The following is a 22632-nucleotide window of genomic DNA, read 5'->3' on the forward strand; positions in this document are numbered from 1 at the left end:
AGCCCTCATTGATTCTTGTGAGGAGTACTGCAGAGAGCTTCTAGTCTCCCGGTTTACATAGGTGACCTCAGCAACCAGAGGTTGCACGATCTGCAAACCAGATTATGGAGCATTCTATTCAAAATCTCTCGCTGGCTTCTGATCTGGGTCAGAGCTCAGCTGTGCTAGGCCGGGGCGGCGCTCCCCAGCAGGCTCCGAAGCGGCGAGGCTGCGCGGGGCGGGGCGGGGCTGCGCGGGGGCGGGGCCTTCGGGGCACTTCCCGGTGGCGGGCCTCTCGGGTTGGCTGCGCGAGTAGCCCGAGCCGGCCTCCAGCGCGGGGGTCTACTCCCCTGCAGGTGCCCTCCAGCTGCAGCCAGCCGGAGCCCGCGATCAGGCCTTACGCACCGGACCGTGGCTTCGGAGGCGGCTCAGGGTGAATGTAAAGCCGGGCACGGGTGCGGGTGCGGGTGCGGGTCGGGTGAGGGCGGCGCCTGCGGTCTGCGTGTCCCTGGAGGGCGGCTGTGCCGCGCTCCGGCTCCCCAGTGCGCCCGCCTGGGTACCTGCGGGTGCCTGCCCGCCGTCGGAGGCCGAGGCATCTTCCCAGCACTCTGAAGTGGCCCACCCTTCCAGGGCACCCTGTGATTTGCTGAGCTGCTCAGAGGTGCTGGCCTGCTAGCACTGCCGGGACGCCGATTCCCAGCAGTCTTTCCTCTCCTCCGTTAGCTCCTCGGGCAGCCGCCCTACCCTCATCCGTGCACCGATGGCGTGGACGGAAGCAGCGCTGGGCAGTGGTCCTGGTTAAAACGCCAGCGACGCTGCTGTTTAACCAGTTAACACTTTGCTTCCTGTGCTTAATCTCTGTGACCCTAGTTTCCTGAAAAGTGTGCTCAATAATAGGTCCCTGGGGTTGGTGAGAGGAGCGATTGACTTCGTATCCGAAGTGCCCTCCGGTCTGGCGCATTGCAGAACTTAGTAGTTATTATGTTGTTTCGTTGTTGTTGATACTCCTAGAAAACTGAATGACAAGCTATGTCGGGGCATTTTCTTGGGCCACTGAACTGTTGGGCCACCCCATCCCATTTTTCAAAACCTGCGTTGAGCAGCTGACATGTGCGTGGCAAAGTTGAGTGAACCCGGCTGTGCAAAATGAGGGCAGATAGCGGTTAATTGGATTGTTACAAAATCAAAAGAAGTAAGACAGAGATGCTAAGAGCCCAGACTAGCACACTGGATCCAGTCTAGAATTTTTTTTTTCTCCTTTGAACTCACAGTATCTTCCTCGACGAGAATTGCTTGTCTAGAATATTGAGAAAGTGAGAGTTATGTTGGAAGGGGAAATCAACTGCCTGACATTTCCACTCGAGTAGCTTCAGCGGTCATCCTTAGGGAGCATCTTCTGTCAGCCGGTGCAAGTTCTCTAGAATAGGCGCCATGGAGAAATCAGCTGCTGCCAGATAATTGTGTATTTCCAACTGTGGTATTAAACTTTAATGTTTCCCTTTTCAGTCCATTCCCCCTCTATCCTAATAGACTGTGGGGAGGTAGTTATGATAAAAGGTAGCCAAGGGCTGTACAGCCATTCCCGGCTACGGAAGGGCACACTTGTAATTAAAAGCAGTGGGCTTGCTTTGCCAGTGCAGACTCAGGAGGACCTTGGTTCCTATCTGGAATTTCGGGATTCGCTATTTCTTGGAAAAATACTTCCAGGAGGAATTTTTTAACAGAAGGGAGTCAATTCATCTTGATAATTTCTTGAAAATTTGTGTAATACATAGTGTAAATACATTTTTTAAGACAACGATACAGTATTGAGGTATGATTGGCACATAATAGCAGGGCATATTTAAATTGTAGAATTTTCCACCTTTTGATATATATATATACCTGTGAAACCAATTTAATTATGAACCCATACATTATCTTCAAAAGACTCCTTATATATCCCCTAGTAATCCTTCCCTCCCTTGCCCTCTCCTCTCAGGCACTGATAAACTTTCTGTCAATACAGATTAGACTGCATTTCCAAAAGTTTTATGTGAGTGGATCAAATACTATTTCCTCTCCTTTCTCTTTCTTGGGTCTGGATTTTTTAATACTACATGATTATTTTGAGATTCATCAAAGTTACTCTATTTATTCCATGTTATTGCTGAATAACACACATGTGTAATTTAGTTATCTTTTCACTCATTTGGACTATTCCAGTTTGTCCAGTTTTTGGCTCTACACACAAGCTCTTGTTAACATTTGTGTACAAGTCATTGTGTGGGCATAGCTATATGTCCATATATATTTATTTATACATATAGTTTTTAATGTAGGAGAACTGGCCTCTATCCCAGTTCCTCTCTCTGGATGTCTTTGGGAGATTCCCATCACTTCACCTTTAACATTTCCCTGATCTTTGCTGTGATTTTTCTGCTGTGCCAGAGACTAGGATGATTTTTGCTCCTGACTAGAGTTTCAGGTGAGAAGTGTTGGCTTCTTCTTCTGTTTCTCTTGGAGGCTGTCTTTCATTTCACTTTTTTCTCCCTTGAGTGACCATTTGAAACCTGACATAATTTAGGGCAAGAACAGACATAAATAGGTAGTGGGAGCTAAGAACTAATATTGTCTGAACTTAGAAATGTTTAAATTGCAAGTAGAAGGAAAAGGTGGGAAATTAACAGGCTCTGGAATTTTATGCCTCTACCTTTCTTTTTTCATTGTCAGGTTGTTTTCTAAGTTCTGTCTCCTGTTATTTCTCTAAAACTAATTTCTTTTACCTCATGGTCAGGAGGCTAGTGGATGTGCTGTGGGCTCCAAAGGTCCCGTGTTTACTGGGGTGGAGGGAAGGGAGATTTCTCAGCAAAATGAGTTAGTCATTTTCTCCTTCCACAGATGGCTAGGGTCATTTGTACTTGTCTTTCATCTGACACAGACCTGCCCTAAATCTGGTCCAGAAATTTTTGTGAGAATTTTAATCTGCCAGTGCATCTTTGTATAGTGATATAATAACAAACTATTTTCTATAGAATGAAAATGCAGCCCTGGAGGTTGGTAGCTGTTTTGGTCCTTGGGATCCTGTATTCTGTGGGGTCCAGAGGAGATGTGAGAGCTGTGGATCCTGAAACAAACATGAATGTGGTAAGTTCCTCAAAGTCATGTACATTTATAATGTGGCTATGACAAATTATTTCCTTAAATATAGTTACATGGGCTCTGTGAAGCCATGACTCTGTTCTCATACGCATTATAGCTTATTATGCTTTTCTTTTTTTCTCCACATCTTAGATTCTGTTTGGTAGATTTCACCCATGTGATGGTTTTAGAATACACTGAACAAAGATTTAATTTAGAATATCTAGAGAACATACATGGACGCAAAAGCCAAAGTATCTGAAAAATTGTTAAAAAAATAAGCAAAAATATCTCCTTGATTAATTAAAACATATCAAAGTTATTTATCTTACCTGGAAATACTTCCCTTAGGTATGAAATACTGAAAAAATACAGATTATTTCAGGCAATAACAACTTTAAAATAGAAGCTGCACTGATCTAATTGATGAATCAGTTAACTAAAGACTCCGAGAAAAATTCATAGTGAGTCATAGTGAGTCAAGAGAACGGCCATCAGCATGATCCTTGGGTTAAGTTTTAATTATCTCAAATCTTTTATTTTTCCCTCTTCTAACCAATTCTTTGCTGTAAGAAAAATAAAATTAAATTTTTTCAAGTATTTATGGTAGAGATGATAATAAACACTTATATACATTAAATCTTCCAGGTAATTGACTCATCTATATCCCACAAAATTGCCAACTAACAATTATCCCATAGATTTCTTCAGAAGGAAATATGATCATAACTCCATGTTTTTTAGCTTTTCTTCAAGTGCATCTTAATATTCTAGTGTAACTTTTTTATTTCATTGATAAAAAATAGATTGTATTTTTATACTTTCTTAGAATGGGACCTCTTAAAACAAGGAAAGTGCTAGCTGGCATAACACTCTGTCTAAAGAGAAAAGAAGGAAGTAGGTATTTGTTTGTGCCTGGTAGGCAGGGTGGAAACAAGATCCTCTCAACAGTAAAATTGGAAAGGTATTCTGGTATAGAATGTGCTAGAATTATGACATCAAGGTTTAGCCAAATACCTGTTGGTATGGAAGATTTATTCTTGTGATAGAATATTGGCTACTAGATTGGACAGACTGAAATGACAATGACAATCGATTTCTTTCTTTTTTTTTTTCCGGTACCGGGAATCGAACTCATGACCTTGCACTTGCCAGGCAGGCGCTGTGCCGCTGAGCTAAATCCCCAGCCCTGATTTCTTAAATAAACCCTAGAAAAGATGTTTGACCTTTTGCTTTCTCCTTTGCCTGTTAATGTGGAAGATGGCATCAGGTTTTATCCATAGAGTGCCGATTGTCCTTTCTCTCTGCAGACCGAAATTATCCAACACTGGGGTTTCCAGGCTGAGGAGTACATGGTGGAAACACAAGATGGTTATATTCTGTGCCTTCACCGAATTCCTCGTGGGAGGAAGCACCGTTCTGACAAAGGTTTGGATGTTTTCTGTAGTGATATAGGAGAGCTCTGAAAAGTAACTGCTTTCTGGAATTTAGCTGGTTTTTATATCTGTAAGCAAGCAATATTTTACTTGAAAATGTTGAAATGGGATTAGTTTTAGACCAAACTAGTAATGTGTTACATTTATTCAAGGCATCAAAAAATATTTTTAAAGGAATAAGGATGACTCATTTAATTTTGTATTTTGCTTAAAAGTTCAAAGGTCAAATTCCCCTAAGCAGATGCTAAAATGTCTTTTCTTTTTGGATTGTTTGCTTTGTGAGGAAGCAGCATGGTGGTGAAAGCCTATAATTCCAGCACTTTGAAAGGCCTTGGCAGGAGGATTCCATATTCCAGCCCACCTAGGGCAATTTAACAATTTAATGAGACCCTGTCTCAGAAAACAAAAACAAAAACAAAAAAAACCCCAATCAAACCAAAACAAAACAACAACAACAACAAAATTAAAAGTACTTGGGAATATACTTCAGTGTGAAAGCCCTGGGTTCAATCTTTAGTGCCTCAACAAAAAATAAAAACAAGGAGGCATCTTATTGAGATGTTTTGAGCCTAAAGTAGATGGCTTTTGTTATTTAAAAATTATTTCATTTTCTGGGTAGGTAGTATAGTCACACAGTCCTAGAAATAAAGAGAATAAAAGGATGCATAGTAAAATACCTACTCTCTCATTCCCTGCTTCCCATTTTTAAAACATCTCTCTGAAATCTCTTTATTTTTTAATCTCTTATCTCCAGAAGTTCATTAGAAACAAATACAAATAAGGATTCTTAGTTTTCTTCTGCCTCCTTTCTAATTCAAAAGGTGGCATATAGTGCACACCCTTCTGTTTTTTGAAATTTACATTTAACATCTTGGAGACCCTTCCATACAATACATAGAGCACTTATTCTACAGATACATATTCCATTATACAGCTGTATCATGATTTATTTAACCAGTGTCCTATTAATGAGCATTTGTGCCATTTCTAGTTTTCAGCTAATAAATATTGCTGCAAAAACCCTTTATGTATACAAATCTATTTATAAAATGAATTTTCAGAAATAGAATTTTTGGGCCAGAAGGTGCATAACTTTGTGTTTTTGGTTGATATTGTTAAATTGCTAAATTGTTTTCCATGAGGACTTGTGCTGATAAGTACTCTCATTAGGAGTGTATGAAAGCTCTTATAGCTTTGGTTTTATATATATACATATACATACACATATATATATATCCTTTTCCTCATTTTTAATTAAAAAATTTCAGTTTTCAGTACAGTGTAAAGAATTTCTAGACAGACTACTTCAAATCATTAAACAGATTTTTTAAAAAAGCAAAACTTTATTCTGTTATCTCTCTAGACATAGCCTATTCTTTAACATTTTCTCTTTCTGGAAATTTTCCTAGGGGAATGAAGGTTTAGATTAAGCTAATTGGATAATTGTCTCTTTGCCATTAAAGTTTTATATGGGCAGAAGAACCTTCTTTATCTGTTTCTTCTGAAATTATTATTCAAAGCAAACTTCAAAACCATCTGTGTCAGTCAGTGTGAGCTTAGTGTCATTAGATGTATGTTTTTTCCTTAAGATAATCTGATTATTTATTTTTTCTTCCATAAATTCTAACTATAATAAGGTACTGAATAATGCTTAAGTGGCCATGATACTTAATATTCTTTTTGAAATTTAATTTCTATCTCGAGATTTTTTATGGCATGCTCTTAACCTTCCCTTTTAATATGTCATGAAGTGGGGCTGGGGATTTAGCTCAGCGGCAAAGTGCCTGCCTGCAAGTGCAAGGTCGTGAGTTCGGTTCCCGGTACCAGAGAAAAACAAAACAAAAAAAAAAATATGTCATGGAGTGAGTGATGAGTTGCAGTGAGGGATTGTAGTTTTTTCTCTGCTCAAGACACATGAAGTATTTGCTTTATGCTGCTTGAGCATATCATTTTGGTTTCTTTCCCTTTTTAAAAAAAAAAAAAAAAAGAATAATCCTGTATACTGATCTCAGACCCAATATAAATAAATGTTGATATTATTTTTCTTAACAATAGTTGACTAATATAACTGGTAATGTGCCTCATCTTCGAAAGGTGCAGGGAATCTTAGTGATGACATGCTAAAGGAACATACCTCCTCTTCGTTCTCTCTATCCATCTCCAGGCTTCTCTCTCTGCACAGCAGTTAAAGCATGCAGGCCCTCCTACCCCCTGCATGTGCCACACTACTGCAAGTGAAGGGTCAAGGGCTTAGAATATGAAGAAAGTGACCATGAGTCTTGATATGTTCCCAGGTGGTAGGAAGAAGCATAGAGGACCTTAGTGCCAGGTCTGGGCCAATCCTTGACTGCATCTAAGACCACCATGGGTCTTAGTTTCTTCATCTGTAACAGTAGACAATTGATTGGGTGATTTTGAAGTTTTCCATTTAGTTGTCATTATCTCTAGTTCTGTGGGCTATGTTCTGTAGGGGAAAGGGGGGCTGGGGGTGGGGAAGTGGATACTCTTGGTCTTCAGAATGGGGAACATAGACTGAAAGTCCAACTCTGGCCACAGCAGTAGGTCCGTATCTTCTTTGTTTCTGAAGAGTGTCCTATGAGTGGTATCAGTGACATATATATATATGTATATACAGTGCTATGAGCTGACCTCTGAGGGGATTTTTTTTAAGGTAATCTGTGATGCGTGACTCAGTTCTCTAAAGGAATTGTGATTTTCCTAAGAATTGCACAGGTGCTTTTCTGATGGTTTGTCTTCCACGGTTCAGGGAAAAACATGGGGCTGAGGCTCTGTATTGCTGTTCTTGTCTACTCAAGAGCAATTTTGTCAGTGCTCTTACTTTGGCCATGGAAGCCAGAAAGAACACACAAAGTCCTTTACACCAAAAAATGGAACGCATCATCCCCTCCTGCAAGCCACTTCCCTTCCTGGCTTCCTATTAATGCACCATCACCCTTCCAGTGACCTAGACTAGAACTGCAAAATCTTTATTTTTTATTTTCCTTCTTTTTAGTGCTGGGGATTGAGTCCATGCATACTAGCCCAGTGCTTACCACTGAGCTACATCTCTAGTCAGTACAGAATCATTCCTGACACCTACCTTGAAGTTAGGCCAGCCACGCTATATCCCTTCAGTTCATCCCTTTCTCCTGTTCTCTGACCACACCTTGTCTTAAGCCCTTGTTACCATGGAATTGGGCACAAAACATAAGCTCAGGAGCTGAAGAGAGGCTTGAGCAACTTCCAGTTTTGAGCTCTGCATATATTAGAAAAGAAAGTTTCAAAACAGAAATGTGGAAATTTGGTTTGCTGAGAACTTAAGAAATTAATGCTTTTAACACATACACAGTGCCACCTGTCTGTACTATTTAGAAGTAATTACAAGACATATTAAAACATCTTTCATTCTTGTGACCACTGAAAATGAATACAACTGAATAGTGAGCTGCTTTTTAAAAAATTTTTGCCACATATATTTATTGTAAGGTAAGCAATATTTTCTTAATTATTAATATTTTTGTCCTCTTTCCTAGGGCTCTTCTATATTCTGTTGAATAATTACCTTGATAGAGATACATGCCTTCATTAATATTCTATCCTGGCTTTTACCCCCATTCTTTATAGTAGTGGCTCTTGGCTACTTGGACTATATGCATGCTATTACCCACAATTAAGCAGTCTTCTTATCAAGTGTTGAGCTATCCTTTTTGCTAGTTCTTTAAGGGAACTGAAAATCAGAAATTAATCATTTATGAGGAAGAGGTTATATTTTCATCTGTTTATCCCTTATTTCAGAAAGTCATGGGGTATCAGGACTGGAAAGATCTCAGATTCCTGCTTGGGCCAGGGAGTTGGAGAGATTATACTTTAACATACTTTCCTGAGGTAGTCAAAGGCATCTGGGCATATGTGTTCTAGACCAGCATCCTCATTTTACTGGGTAAAGGAAAAGAAATTTGTCCCAGGTTAGAGGGTAATTATGCTGCCAGTCAGACTGCAGATTCAGTGTTTCTTGAACTTGAGACTATAACCTTGTGAAATTAGTATTGAGCAAGTTGATCCCATGATTATCACAATATATATTTTATTTGGCTAAAACAAGAAAATGCCGATTGTGCCAGCATTAAAAATAAAACACATGAAACGATAACAACAGGTAAATTTACTCATTGCCTAACTGAGAATTTGCCATTCACCAAAGAAAGCAGCGCTTGTGTATCTGATAGCCCACTGGAATAGGTACGACAGTACACACAAACAGGTTTGTACACTGTCAGCAAAGACTCCACAGGGGTTGCCCATTGAACTTTTTTGAGTCATAACTGAAAATTCACAATGTGGTTTAGGAGTGAAGTCTTTGGAAGGAAAGGCCATCGAGCTGTGTTTTGCTTTGGTTGTTTATTTTAGAGTTTTGACTAATTTCTGAATTTTCTTTCCTTACAGAAAATCTTCCCTTGTAAAGAAATCATGTAAAAAATAAATAAGTGCAATACTCTAACAAGCTACACATAGGCCTTAACAATCTGACATCTGAGTCCTTGCCACAGTGGCACAGAATAGATTAGGCTTCGTTCCTCAGTGCCTAGGCCTAGTTATGAGGGCTGAGCTCAAGTCCACTCCATGGGTGCTCTGGTTGAGTGGTTTGGGTTGGGAACCACTTTCAGACCCTTTGCCTGACCCTGCAGTGTAAGGCAGAGTCTGGCATATGGCATGTGTCCTACCCTGATCAGACTGAGCAAAGGGCCACGTGGAATATGGAGGAGCTGAGGCTGTTCTTCCCCTGCCCTGCTCCGGAGCTCTTTCCCTTCCTCCTGCCTAACGGCTAAATATCACGTGGGTGGGAGACTTCCCCGGCTGCCCACAAGGTCAGGCCTCTGAGGCTACATATTCTGAGCTGTCTGTGTATGTCCTTCATAGTACTTAGAACAATAAAACGTGGTAATTGTGTAACCTTTCTCTTCCCTGTTTGGCTGGTGTACCTCCTGTGGGAGGCAGAAGCCTTTTCTGACTCATTTGCACGTGCCAAGGCCTGCTGCCCATGGCCGCTCCTGAAGCCGTCTGGGGAGTTGATAGAAAAACACAGACTTCAAAATGTTCCTTGCTCTAGGCTACCTTTAGGTTAAACTTTTTTGATTTATGAGCTTAGGAGTGACCACAAATGTAAACTGTGGGCCCCTGTGTTAGACGTAAGTAGAGGCTGCGTCTCCTGGTGGTTAAGTGTAAGCACATTAAAAGGCTGGCTTTGGGCTTGAGTTTAAGTTCTACTACTTTGACTAGCTGTGTGACCTTGGCAATTTGTTTAACCTCTCTGAATTTTAATTTCTTTACCTATCACCGTACCTAATAGTTGCCTCTTAATAGATTGTTGCAGGAAGTCTAACTCTGTATTAATGGGTCTGTAGCTTTTGCTTTCTGCTTTTCAATGTTATGCTGAATTTGGTGTGCTCTGATATCTACTTTTTCAGTATACAGTCCTGTCTGACACGGAATGTGTTCTGAACTCTGAAGAAAGGAAAAAGATGTCAGGATTTGTTTACCACAGGCAGAAGATGCTGAAGGAAAAAATGGAATAGGTAGAACTGTACCGCGAGATCAAGTAACAAACTCTTGGATCTGGCAGTTGTCCCCCTCTCTGGACCTCGCGGCTTCTTCCGGAGCTGGGTGATTTTCTAGTATGCAGGCAGCTGCAAAGCTGTGAAAACTCAAGTTGCCCGGATGTGAAGCTGTCTGAGGGTAGGCCGTGGGGGTGGAACACAGGCAGGGGGAGGCTAGCATGGAAAGGTAGTCAGGCATGGAGATGATGGCACTTTAGTGCTGCATGAGCTGGTTTGATTCCCAGCTCCACCATAAAGTAATTGTGTGCCCCAGAGCATGTGTTTTCTCTGAGCCTCATAAGCAGCAAAGTATAAAGGATGATGTAAATGACCCAGGACAATCCTGCCTTCAGGGTGAGCTCTATAAGCAGTGCTCTGAGCAGTGCCTCTGATATGTGGTCTGTGTGTCTGTGTGTGCAGGTAACTACTTAATGTTCTTTCACTTAGTTCCCCCTTATCTGTGGTAGGCACATTCTAAGACTACCAAGTGGATGCTTGAAATTGTGGATAGTACTGAGCCCTATGTACACCATGTTTTCTTCTATATGTACATATAAGCTCTTACTTATAAGTCAGGCATTGGAAGACATCAACAGTAATAGAAGACATTAACAGTAACAACTAATAATACACTAGAATAGTTATAAAAATATATTATGCTAAAATTGCTAACATTGTTACTCTTGTGGTTAGGCACACTAGTAAGTAAAGAAAGGGTTACTTAGGCACAAGCACTGCAATACTGTGGCTGTAGATCTACAACCCAGATAGCTACTAAGCAGTCAATGGGCTAGGAGTATATACAGTGGGGATATACTAGACAAAGATGATTCATGTCCTGACTGGGTGGAACAGGAGAGTGAGATTTTATCACATCACTCAAAATGGTGGCACAATTTGAAACTTATGATTTGTTTATTTCTGGAATTTTCCATTTACTATTTTCAGACTGTGGCTGACTGGAGGTAACTGAAACCACAAGAAGTAAAACGTTGGAATAGGGGCAAACTGCTGTATTTCACTTATAGTCCAATTCTTATGTGCACACTAGGTGCCAGAGTCAGCAATGGCTGCTGTGGGGCCTGGAGTGAGTGAGGTGGCTGAAATGCTGCTGTCTTGTTGCCTAATAATCTTAGTGACTGTGACCAGGAGGCAGAGAACAGCATTCTGGGCTACGCTGAGATGGTTTTCCCTCCCTGCCTGTGGTGCAGGGCACTGTAACACTCACTCTGGTGGGTCCTCTCCTTCTCAGCAAGTGACTGTAAAAAGTGAGCATGGTGGCCTGGATAATGGCAAAGGTCACGCTTGTTTTCTGAGTTTTTCCTGTAGACAAACCATATTTTGTGCTTCATGTCCTGATTACCCACCTTATCGTGCTGGAGATAAAATAGCCGGTGAAAGGTAATAAAAAAAAGTCCTACAGCTTGTGACTCAATCCCTACCCATTTGACATTTTTTTTTCAGGTCCTGGGATTGCAGCAATGTCTCTGGTAAAGTCAGGGAAGTGTCTGATCTAGATAACCTGCCAGTTGGCTTCTGCCAGTTGGCTTCTGTTGTTCGGGTTCCTGGGAAGTGTACCTTGGGCAGTAGTCTCTTCTCGGTCACCCAGTGAATACAAGCATTATGGCCAAGGCTTATAAAAGTTGCTTCTTTGTAGTTGCTGTGGTTTGAATTTAATCTCCTAAAGTTCATGTATTGGAAATTTAATTCCCATGTACCTCTGCCAAGAGTTGGAACCTTTAAGAAGTGGTAATGCTTATTGTCACAGAAGGCATTCCTGGTAAAAGGATGGGTTTGGCCCTTCCCTCTTGTGCCCTCTTGTCCTTCCGCCTTGCTATGGGATGACACAGCAAGAAGGCCCTTGTAAGATGTGGGCCTCTCAGTCTTAGAGTTCTGAACTTTAAACTGGAAGAAATCGATTTCTGTTCATTATAAATTATCCAACCTCAGATATCTTGTCTTAGCAGTGGAAAATGGACCAAAAAGTACTCTTTGGGGATGGTTTTGAGGACAGCTCTTCAAACTAGAATCAGATTACAAAATTCACTCCATACTCCATTACTTTGGATAAATGAAAGTGTACCCATCTCTTGTTGTGTAGTTCCAGGCACCAAATCTAGGACCTCATACGTGCTAGATATGTATCATACCACTGAGCTACATGTGAATCTCCGAAGTCTGCTCTTAATAATTCTTGAGATAGGCCTTAGAACCACCCTCAGGGATCTGTTAGATGTTTATCAGATGTTATGGCTTGTGTCTTGAGTTTTGCCCTTTGTCAGCCATGTCATCATCATCTGTGCTCTAGGAAAAGACACAAATACTTCAGAGTTGAGCAATCCTACAAGGTTTCATGCTCACACCCTCAACTTTGTCCTCCTTCCTCCTTTCTCTTCGTTTTGCTTCTTACAACTGTTTTTGAGTGAGAGGCAGAGAGAGTCCCACCCTGACTCAGCATCCTGGCAGAGAAGGTCAGTGCTTTGGGAGGCAGGAGGAGCTTCCCCATGTGCTGGGTCCTCTTCCTCCCACGAGGCCACATTCAGTTTCAGATCCTGATAATCCACACCCCGCTTCTACCCGCTGGGACTCATCAAGCAGGCAGCATTGTGCTGAACTGCCGCTGGCTGCTTCCATTAGTCAGCCTGGAGCTGAGGAAGTGACCATGAAAAAGTCACTGCCCTCTCTTGGCCAAAGAAAGAAATCTTTTGAGCTTTTTCTCTTAGCCCCTAGTCATTCTAGAGGCAACTAAAACTTAACGAGGAGTGATTTCTGGTAATTATTATTGTCACTTACACCGAAGTTCATGATTTCAAATTTTTTATGAACTTCCTAATTTAACCTTGGATCTTTCTTATTGGACCCAGGTACTGTGCTTATAAGACACTGAATCTACTCTCGTAGTAAATTTGGTCTTACTGATGTAGTGTTAAAGTGTACATTTAAGCCACAGTGGTACTGGATACCTGTAATCCCAGTGACTTGGGAGGCTGAGGCAGGAAGATGACAAGTTTAGTTGAAGGCCAATTTGGGCAACTTCCTGAGATTGTGTTTTAATTGCGCAGGTCTTTTTCTTTGGAGACAGGGTCTCACTCTATAGCTCAGGCTAGCTTTGAAATCATTATGTAGCCCAGGCTGACCTTGAACTCACAGTGATCCTCCTGCCTCAGTCAAATTCTGGGATTACAGGCAACACCTGCCTTCAGATCATGTCTTGAATAAAAGTGCTGGGGATGTAGCTCAGTGGTAGAGCATCCCTGGGTTCAATCCCTGCTACCACAAAAATCAAACGCACACAAAACCACAGTGTAAGTATCTGAAGGCAAAGAAGTACTAAAGCAGCCCCAGTCATGGTCTGTGCTTTCTGTTCTCTCCCTGAGGGAGAAGGTCACCTGCCTGGACCTAAGGATGCAAAGCATGGCAGTGTTGTGATGAGAAAATCATAACCGTTTGTGATTCTTGGCTTGAAAGTTCTGCTGTTTACTGGATGAGGGGACCAGCACCCAGCACAGCATGGCTCCGGGGCAGGCTGTCCATGCTGTCCAGCACATGAACGGTTCCTCCTGGAGCGATCTATAGGAGACACCTCTCATCAGAGGACCTGTCATTTATTAATTGTTTATTAATCATTTATTAATAATTATAATTATAATATTAATAATTAATAATATTAATATTATAATTATAATATTAATAATTATAATTTATTAATCATTTATTAAGAATCATTTATTAATTGCCAAGTATAATCGACTTCCATATTTGCAGGGTTCACATCTGTGGATTAAACCAACCATGAATCAAAAGCATGCAGAGGAAAATTGCATGTGCATTGAACATGTTCTCTTTCTTCAGTATTCCCGAAACAATTCCTTAAATAATACAGTCTAGTGACTACTTAGAAAGCATCTCTTTCCCTGCTAGGTATTGTATGTTATCTAGACTGATTTAAAAGTATGTGGGAATATATAAGGTTATATGCAAATATTCTATTTCATATGTGGGATTTTAGCAGCTATGATTTGATACCCTCTGTAGCAAGGAATGACTATACATGTTGGGACATAAGCAGAAATAAAACTTTGTCAATTCACTTCCAGTCTTATTGTCCTGACAAATCATTCTTTCTATTTTCCTTTAATGTTTTACATCAGTATACATTATTTTTGCATAGCTACAGTCTAGTCTGTGATTTTGTATTTTTGCCTGCTATTGTTTTAAATTAGTAGGTTTTTCTGTGCTATCACAGTCCTTGTCATTGTTGATAGCTTAATTATTACACCTAGTAAAGTACAATTAATTATTGACCACTTGACAACTAGCTTGTTTCTCAGCGTGTCACTGTTGTAGAGGGTGGACAGAAGGCACAGAAAGTTTTGACTTATTCATCTCAACTTAGATGTCATCACTGACTGACTTATTTATTCCTCTTATTTACTTATGGATGACCTGATGTAGATCGTACTCTTACTAGACACTTCGCTTGGAACTTTTTATAATCAATTGTGTATCTCATCACTCCCTCATAGGTACATATTATCATGTCTGCTTGGCAGGGATGGTATAAATTTCAAGGAGTGTCTAAATGCCTTCCCTAACGTGTCATATTAGAACGTGGAGAGGACTGAGTTGCACCCAGGTTTGTTTTTCTTTAAGTCTCCTAGGTAGTAGAATGTCAGGTCCGTGAGGGTAGTGTTTTTACCCCTCCGGGTTCTGTTCTTTCCCATGCCCCAGTGTATAGAAGGATGCCTAGGACACAGTTGGCACCTAATAAAGGTTTGTTTAGTGAAAGATCAGTGATCTCAAAACAGTAAGCAGCCTGAGGATAGGCTTCCTTGGCTTCCAGATTTTTGTTTTTTTCCTGCTGCATCCCTGTTTCAGGTACAAAATAAATTTACACATACACACAGATACACACTTAAGAATTTATAAATGTATAATCTTTTTCTATTTAACTTTATAATTCAGCTTAAATTTTTTTTAGTAGGTTGTGTATTTTTAGAGCAGTTTCAGGTTCGCAGAATAGTAGAGAAGTCAAATAGATTATTTCCAAATTTTGGCATTTACAAATACAGCTAGTGTAAAGGCTGGTATAGGAGACCACCCAAATGTCTTATCCTTCCTCTCAGCCCAGTTATGAGCGTCCCCCAGTGGTATATTTGTTACAGTTGTGGAAGCTGCAGTGGCACATCATTATCCCTGAAAGTTCATGGTTTACCTTAGGTTACCTCTGGGTGAGGTATGTTCCTGTGTTGTCAAGGTTTGTTACCCAGTTACTGGAATCAAATGTATAATGATGTCTGTCCACAACTATAGTATCACACAGAGTTTTGGTGTCCTAATAATCCTCTTTGCTCTGCCTCTTTCTGTCTCCCTTCCCCCAACCCGATAGTCACTGATTTTTTTAACTTTCTCTATCATTTTGCCTTTTCCAGAATATCATACACAGTGCAACCTTTTCAGATTGCATTTTTCACTTAGTAAGAAACATTTAAAGTTCCTTCCTGCTTGACAGCTCGTTTCCTTTTAGAGGTGGGCAACACTCCATTGTATGGATATACCACAGTTTATCCGTCTACTTGCTGAAGGATATCTTGGTTACTTCTGAATTTTAGCAATTAAAAGTAAAGCTACCATAAACATTTATATACAGATTTTTATATGGACATGAGTTTTTAACTCCTTTGGGTAAAATACCAAGTAACATGATTGCAGGGGTGAATAGTAAGACATGTTTAGTTTTTAAGACACTGTCAAACTGTCTTTCAAGATGGCACCACCGTTTTCCATTTCTATGCACTCTAAGTGAGAGTTCCTGTTGCTCTATATCCTTGCCAGCAATTGATGCAGTCAGTGTTTTTGGATTTGGGCTATTCTAATAGGTCTGTAGTGGCATCTCATTGTTGTTTGTGATCTTTTTCTTTTGGTTTATTTTGTTAGCACTCATTGAAAGAAACTCAGTTTCTGGAGCAAATTTTAGACTATTTTGGGGATTGAACTCAGAGAGTACTAAGCTACATCCCCAGCCCTTTTTATTTTATTTTTTTTATTCAGAAATAGGGTCTCACCAAATTTTCCAGGCTGGCCTCAAATTTGTGACCTTCCTGCCTCAGCCTTCTGAATAGATGGGATTATAGGTGTACACACTATGCTTGGCTGTGAAAACATTTTGTATATCCCTAAAATATATATTGAATTTTTCTGGATATTCAAGTTAGTTGTTTTTTACTAAATAAGTAAAAATAGTTCAGTTTTGTTGCTACTTTATTAGCCCTATTTTTTTTTAGTTTCTTTTTTATTAATGTTATATGGTAGTAAATTGCTACCTCCTTGTTTTATTTTTCTTTTGTTATTTACTTTGAGATGATTTAGCAAGATGTTATGTTTGTTTTGAAGCGTGGGGATACTAATATAAACATGAATGATTTTTTCAGGTCCCAAACAAGTTGTCTTTCTGCAGCATGGCTTTTTGGCAGATTCCAGTACCTGGGTCACAAACTTGGACAACAGCAGCCTGGGCTTCATTCTTGCTGATGCTGGTTTTGATGTGTGGATGGGGAACAGCAGGGGAAACACCTGGTCTCGGAAACACAAGACTCTTTCAGTTTCTCAGGACGAATTCTGGGCCTTCAGGTATATTGCAGTTGATTATGACTTGAGTCTTTTTCCTTAGTGGTCTTAAAGCAGCTACATGCAGAGTTCAGCAGGAGGGGCTATTAGGGGGGTAACTGAAATTGCAAGAGACTGATGTTTCTTGAAAGACTTTAAATCTTCCAGGAATTGGAGAACTAGCAATAAGGTAACTTGTAAGTAAATGATTTAATTAGGCTTATATTTGGTTGAGAATTCTTAAGTTATTTTGTCATTCCACATGGTTTTGGACCTGCTGGTGAATATTGTTCCCATAAACTTTGTCTCTTTTTCATAAACAAATGCATACTCCAGATGTTCATTTTTCTTCTTTTCAGAAATTGTCCTCCTTTTCCCTCTTACTTTTGCCTTTACCAATTAATTGTCATATGATTTTGGGCATGTTGCACAATCCCTCCATGTCTGTTTCTTTATTCATAATGGTGGTAATAAACACTTGCCTCATAAAGTCACCAGGGGATTAAGGAGAGGATACTGGGAAAGAATCTCCATGGAGACTGGCACATTGGAAGTGTATAATAACAATGGGATTATCTGTCTCTTGAGGACAAACACATACATGTGCACTCAGACACATACCTGGTGCAAGGCCATATCTTGTTGCCTTGAGTGTCTCCAGGATTGCTTCCTACTTATAATACTAGAGCCTTCCTGAGGACATGACATACAAGCATGAGAATTTTTACCAAAAGGCATGTAGAAGAGTATGTTTATTGTTGCACTATTTGCAGCAGTGAAAGACTGAAAATTACTCACCTGCACATCCTCAGCGGTGAGTAGAACGAATGGACAAGCAAAGTATGGTACATTACGAAGTAGAAGGAGAACAAAGAACTACAGTTCTGTGTGCTAACAAGCTAGGGTTGGAAGAATATAAAATCTATATAATATAGATTTCTATGACTATATAATCCTAGTCATAGAAAAATCGTGCAGTGGGTGAAACAGACTTGTAATGTGAAAAATCAGGGTAATAGTTACCTTTGGAGGCACAGCTGGAGGGTAGTCGAAGGGTGCTCTGTGGTCCTAGTAAGATTCAATTTCCTGAGCTTAGTGCTGGCTTACTCAGCTGTGTTCAGTTTATGATACTCTGCAAACTTCATATTTACTACTTCTGTGGTCTTCTATTTTATATACAGTGTTAACAAAAAGGTTCCTTTTTTTGGATTACAGTTTTGATGAGATGGCAAAATATGACCTACCAGCTTCAGTTAACTTCGTTCTGAATAAAACGGGCCAAAAACAAGTGTATTATGTAGCTCATTCGCAAGGCAGCACAATAGGTATGTATGTAATCAAGGTTGGAAGTTCATATAATGTCTTTGTTACAGTTTACACTTTTTCTTAAAAGCAAAATATAAAGATGAGTTAGTTCATATACAATTGTTTTTGTTTTTAATGCCAAGCAGAAATTATAAATAGGATAAAGAATTTGGTAACAGTCTCTTATGGAAGTTCAGGCTTTAAACTACATAGCTCAATATGGCATATAATTCTCTTAAAACGGAAAGAGTTAATGTGCATCACATCATAGTATTTATTTTTCAAGTTAAGCACTATCAGGGTATGACAGAATAAAAGACAGGAATTTTTCTAAGGGACTTCAAAAATATGCTTAAAGTTGAGTGGAGGCCTGAGATATCGTTCAGTAGCAGAATGCTTCCTTAGAGTGTTTAATTTCCAGCACTGCAAATAACCAAAGTTAATTGGAATTTAACTATGAGGGTAATGGGTTGCACTTAATTCCTAATCAGTTTTTAAAGGCTATATGGATTGTAATTTATGTTGATGATAATATTAATATGTGTTTATTGGAAAGAAAAATAGATAATTTTGCAAAGTTTAAAGAAAATACAAACTGTCCATAATTCTAACAAACAAGTTTCCCTAATAAGGAACTAGAGGGAACCTGTCCTATAATTTGTTGAACTCTCCCTTTTAGTGTTCCCTGTGACTAAAACTTTTGTGTTCATGTCTCCTTAGGTAGTTTCCTAGAAAGAGAAATTATTATGTGAAAAGGTATGCAGTCATGCTTCCCCCTTAGAAAAACAGGCCTGACCAGTCTTCATTTATATGCCATCTTTGACAACTAGTCTACTTGTGTGCTGTGCCTGACTAATTTCTACAGTGACATTCTAGGGCTAGATGGCAAGAAGTGACGGAGAGGGGACTGGAAGATACTTTAAAGCTAAAGTACTCTTTCTGAGTCATGGGTGGTCTAATTGAATGGGACTATAGATTAAGGATAGACCAGGGAGATGGACGTGGTAGGGTGGAGCTGTGGAAATGTAGCCTTCTGCTTCGCATAGTTAAAGGAACAGGTGTCCCCACCTGGAATTTCTTCCTGTGAATACCTAGATTGGAATTTGGAGCAAATACTTAACAAAGAGTTGGTTTGCTAATTTAGTCAATCAGTGTTTGCTCACCCAGAGGTTCAGAGGGTCCCATGTCAAGTGCTCTAACTCTGACGACAGAGTTGCTTACAGGGTCACCAGGCTGCTGCTTGGGGCCTCACAAATGGCCTTCCTTGCTTTTTCTAGGAAGGCCCACAAAATGGGATTTCTGTTTTCCTTTTGTTCCCACAGGTTTTATAGCATTTTCACAGTTTCCTGAACTGGCCAAAAAGATTAAAATGTTTTTTGCCATGGCTCCTGTGGTTTTACTGGATTTCTGTAGAAGCCCTATGGCCAGATTCGGACACTTGCCAGATCATCTCATTGAGGTATGGTAACACCCACCCCTCCAACATTTCCTCTTCGTATATGAAGAACTGGCCATGGGAGCGAGAGTCTGTCCTGGTCCTCCTTTGTGTTCACCATTAGTGGAGCAATGGGCTTTGCTCTCTCCCTTTATTCCTACTTCCCATCCAGGGGAGCTTAGGGAGTGTCTTGGGTATTTTTCTCTCATTGCTGAGGCAAAATACCCAATGCCCAAAATTAAGGAAGAAAAGGTTTCACAGTTTGCAGAGATCAGCTGGCTCTAAAATAGGGTGGCATGGCAGAGGGGCAACAGCTGAAGGTGGCAGAAGACAGCCAAAGCAACAAGAACAAAACTGGGGGGAAAACAAGCCTCTTTCCCTGCCTTATATTGTATGTAGGCTACCCACCCTCAGGTGGGTGTAGCACTCATGCTATCTCCATGTCTTCCTCTTCAACAGACTCAGGATGTTTACAGAATGAGAATCCTGGCCCCTGCTGAGTCACTTAGTTAAATTTTTAAACTTCTCAAGTTGACACAAAATGAACATTGTAGAAGGGTAAGGGCATGTCCTCCACACCCTAGGCTGTAGAACTGCTGAGTTACTTAGCTTCTAGATTTCTCAAGCTGACACAATGTATCAGCCACTATAGAGAAATAAGTCATTAACTGTACACTACAGCTTTGTATACTCCTGGTTAATGTGTATTATTACAGTTCTCTACCTGCCACACAAAGAAAGCACCAAGTTTTTAAGGAAATAATTTAAACATTCATGCATTTATTCTGTTTTCCAAAAGAGGAACCTGTGGGTTGCCGTAGGCAAGATGTAAGGGGCAAGAAATGTGCCTTTCCCACATGCCTATCTCCAGCCACATCCCTAAAAATACTGTTTCATTATATTTTATCATGTGACTCCTAAACACAAGACAATGACTCCCTCGGCCTCAGTCCTAAGACTGTGTAACCCTAAACTCTGTTCAAGGGAGAAACAGCTCTCATAAGGAATTATATGGCCAGCTGGTCCATGCGTTCCATGAATTTTATTCATGCATTTTATGTTTAATGTATTGTATGTTTGCATGAGTGCACATACACACACACACGAGTCCTGTACAGAAATTATCATGTGCCATATAATGACATTTCTTTCAATGAGACCTCATGTTTGATGGTGGTCCCATAAGGTGTAATGGAGCTAAAAAATTCCTGTCACCTAGTGATGTCATAGCTAACGCATTGCTTGTGAGCTTGTGGTAATGTTGTTGTAGACAACCATGTGCTGCCAGTTACATACAACTGTAGACTTATAGTACATGTAGTACATAATACTTGATAGTGATATCATCTTTTTATCATTATTTTAGAGTATATTTCTCATATAAAAAGGTTTACTGTACAGCAATATATCCTGCTGTTGGTAGCTACATCCATTCACTTATGTTCACTGTCTCTTAATGGCATCAAGGGCCCAGGTCATGTGATTAACCTGTTTGTGGTAGTGTACTCTGTGGTATTTATGATATAGAACTGTACTTAAAGCCAGGTATAACACAGCCCAGTGACGATTTAAAAGACGTGCACAGGAAATATGGATGATATTCTGATGTCAAAACCTGACACTAACATAAGATGGGATTTACTGCACCAGTGACCATGCGGATAAGATGTAGCCACTCTGACCAAATGTTTTTAATGCTTTGGGTAATAGGATCATTGATTTTCACTGTAAACAGTCAGAAATTAAAATAGAGTACTATGCCTTCCACTTATACTTTCCTCAGAGTTAAGCACAGTGTACAATTTGGGGTTTTTCTCTGTAAACCCTATGTGTAAATTTATGCACATAGAGCTATACCAAGAAAACTGTTTTGTTTTAATGTGAATGGTATCCAACCATATAGATTACTATACAGATTGGATGTTTCACTCTTGGAAACCTATCATATTAATTCATTTTTTAAAATTTTGTCTCTTAAGTTTTGGATTATAAGGAACTCCTGCTTATTTAGTCAGATTTCTTTGGTGGACATTCAGATTGTTTGCTAATTGGCTATTGGTGCATCTTCATGTCCTTCTAGGGGCATATCTATGGTGTCTTTGGGGAAGTAGAATTTCTGTGTCATAGAAATGTATGTTTTTCATTTATTTAATCCTTGGAGATGGTAGTGTAGTAGCTTTATAGAAATACAAACACTTGTCCCGCTTCTCCAATAAAAAAAAAAACAGTTAAAGAAAAAAAAACAGGCCGTGGGCTGGACTTGGCCAATATAGAATTAGGTGTGTGCACACTCAGCATACTTTGCAGGTCAACCACAGCCTCACCTGTTTCTTAGAGGTCATGAATGATCCGTTGGAAGCAGATAAAAGCTGTCTGGGGATGCCCCTGGGATAACTGATCAAAGCCCTTTCCCTTTATAAAAGTCAATTTTAAATTTACTTAATTTTCTGCCTTTATGTTTTCATTTTAAGAATTTAAATACATACCTGTAATGCATCTGATTTTACCTAGTAAACTTATGCGTCAGTGTCCTTCTTTGAGTGTTTGCTGGTTGACTCTGCCCGTGAGTGCCCAGCGAGGATGCGGCTGTGTGTGCGCTTCTGAGGTGGGTCATGGGGCTGATACACCAGACAGCTGAGATATTATCGGGTTTCTTTGATTTTTTAGGACTTACTTGGACACCAAGCTTTTTTGCCCCAGAATAAGATTTTGAAGTGGCTAAGTACCCATGTTTGTACCCATGTCATTATGAAGGAGCTTTGTGCAAATGTCTTCTTTCTTCTCTGTGGATTTAATGAGAGGAACTTAAATGCGGTATGTATATTGACAGTAAGAGTTGATTCAAACTTCCAGTGACTTCGGCTGTGAATTTGCTTGTTTGTGTCAGGTGCTATGGGAGATGCAAATCAGCTCATCAAAACTCTAGAGGGTCTTTCACATAAGATATACAAGAATCAGCTTTAGCAGATGCCTGAAGTACCATCTGCTGCTGTCCTGGTGGGCTTTTGTCAGGGTCCTACGTAAAACATGTATGGAGACTACTGAACAAGATTTCTGTCACAATTTAAGTCATAATATTTATGTATTTATTCTAGTGGTTTGTTTCTTTAAAAATTCTGTATGTTTAAATTTGAAGTGGTTATTTATATACACACAT

General features: G+C 39.9%; 1 protein-coding gene across 2 annotated transcripts in view; it reads left to right on the plus strand.

The window, feature by feature from the left end:
- Positions 1-243: 243 nt before the first annotated feature.
- Positions 244-22632, plus strand: part of Lipa (lipase A, lysosomal acid, cholesterol esterase) — a 37652-nt gene continuing 15263 nt past the window's right edge. Inside the window, exons 1-7 of one of the 2 annotated variants that reach the window (XM_005385855.2) lie at positions 244-418; positions 2994-3105; positions 4410-4527; positions 16561-16759; positions 17951-18060; positions 19363-19499; positions 22143-22289. In XM_005385855.2, the coding sequence (XP_005385912.1) occupies positions 2995-3105; positions 4410-4527; positions 16561-16759; positions 17951-18060; positions 19363-19499; positions 22143-22289 (822 nt within the window). In that variant the 5' untranslated portion in view covers positions 244-418; position 2994. The remainder of the gene's footprint in view (positions 419-2993; positions 3106-4409; positions 4528-16560; positions 16760-17950; positions 18061-19362; positions 19500-22142; positions 22290-22632) is intronic. The other variant, XM_005385854.2, reaches the window with a different exon arrangement.

This window comes from Chinchilla lanigera, unplaced genomic scaffold (genome assembly GCF_000276665.1).
Source record: "Chinchilla lanigera isolate Chin_1 unplaced genomic scaffold, ChiLan1.0 scaffold00024, whole genome shotgun sequence".
Lineage (NCBI taxonomy): Eukaryota > Metazoa > Chordata > Mammalia > Rodentia > Chinchillidae > Chinchilla > Chinchilla lanigera.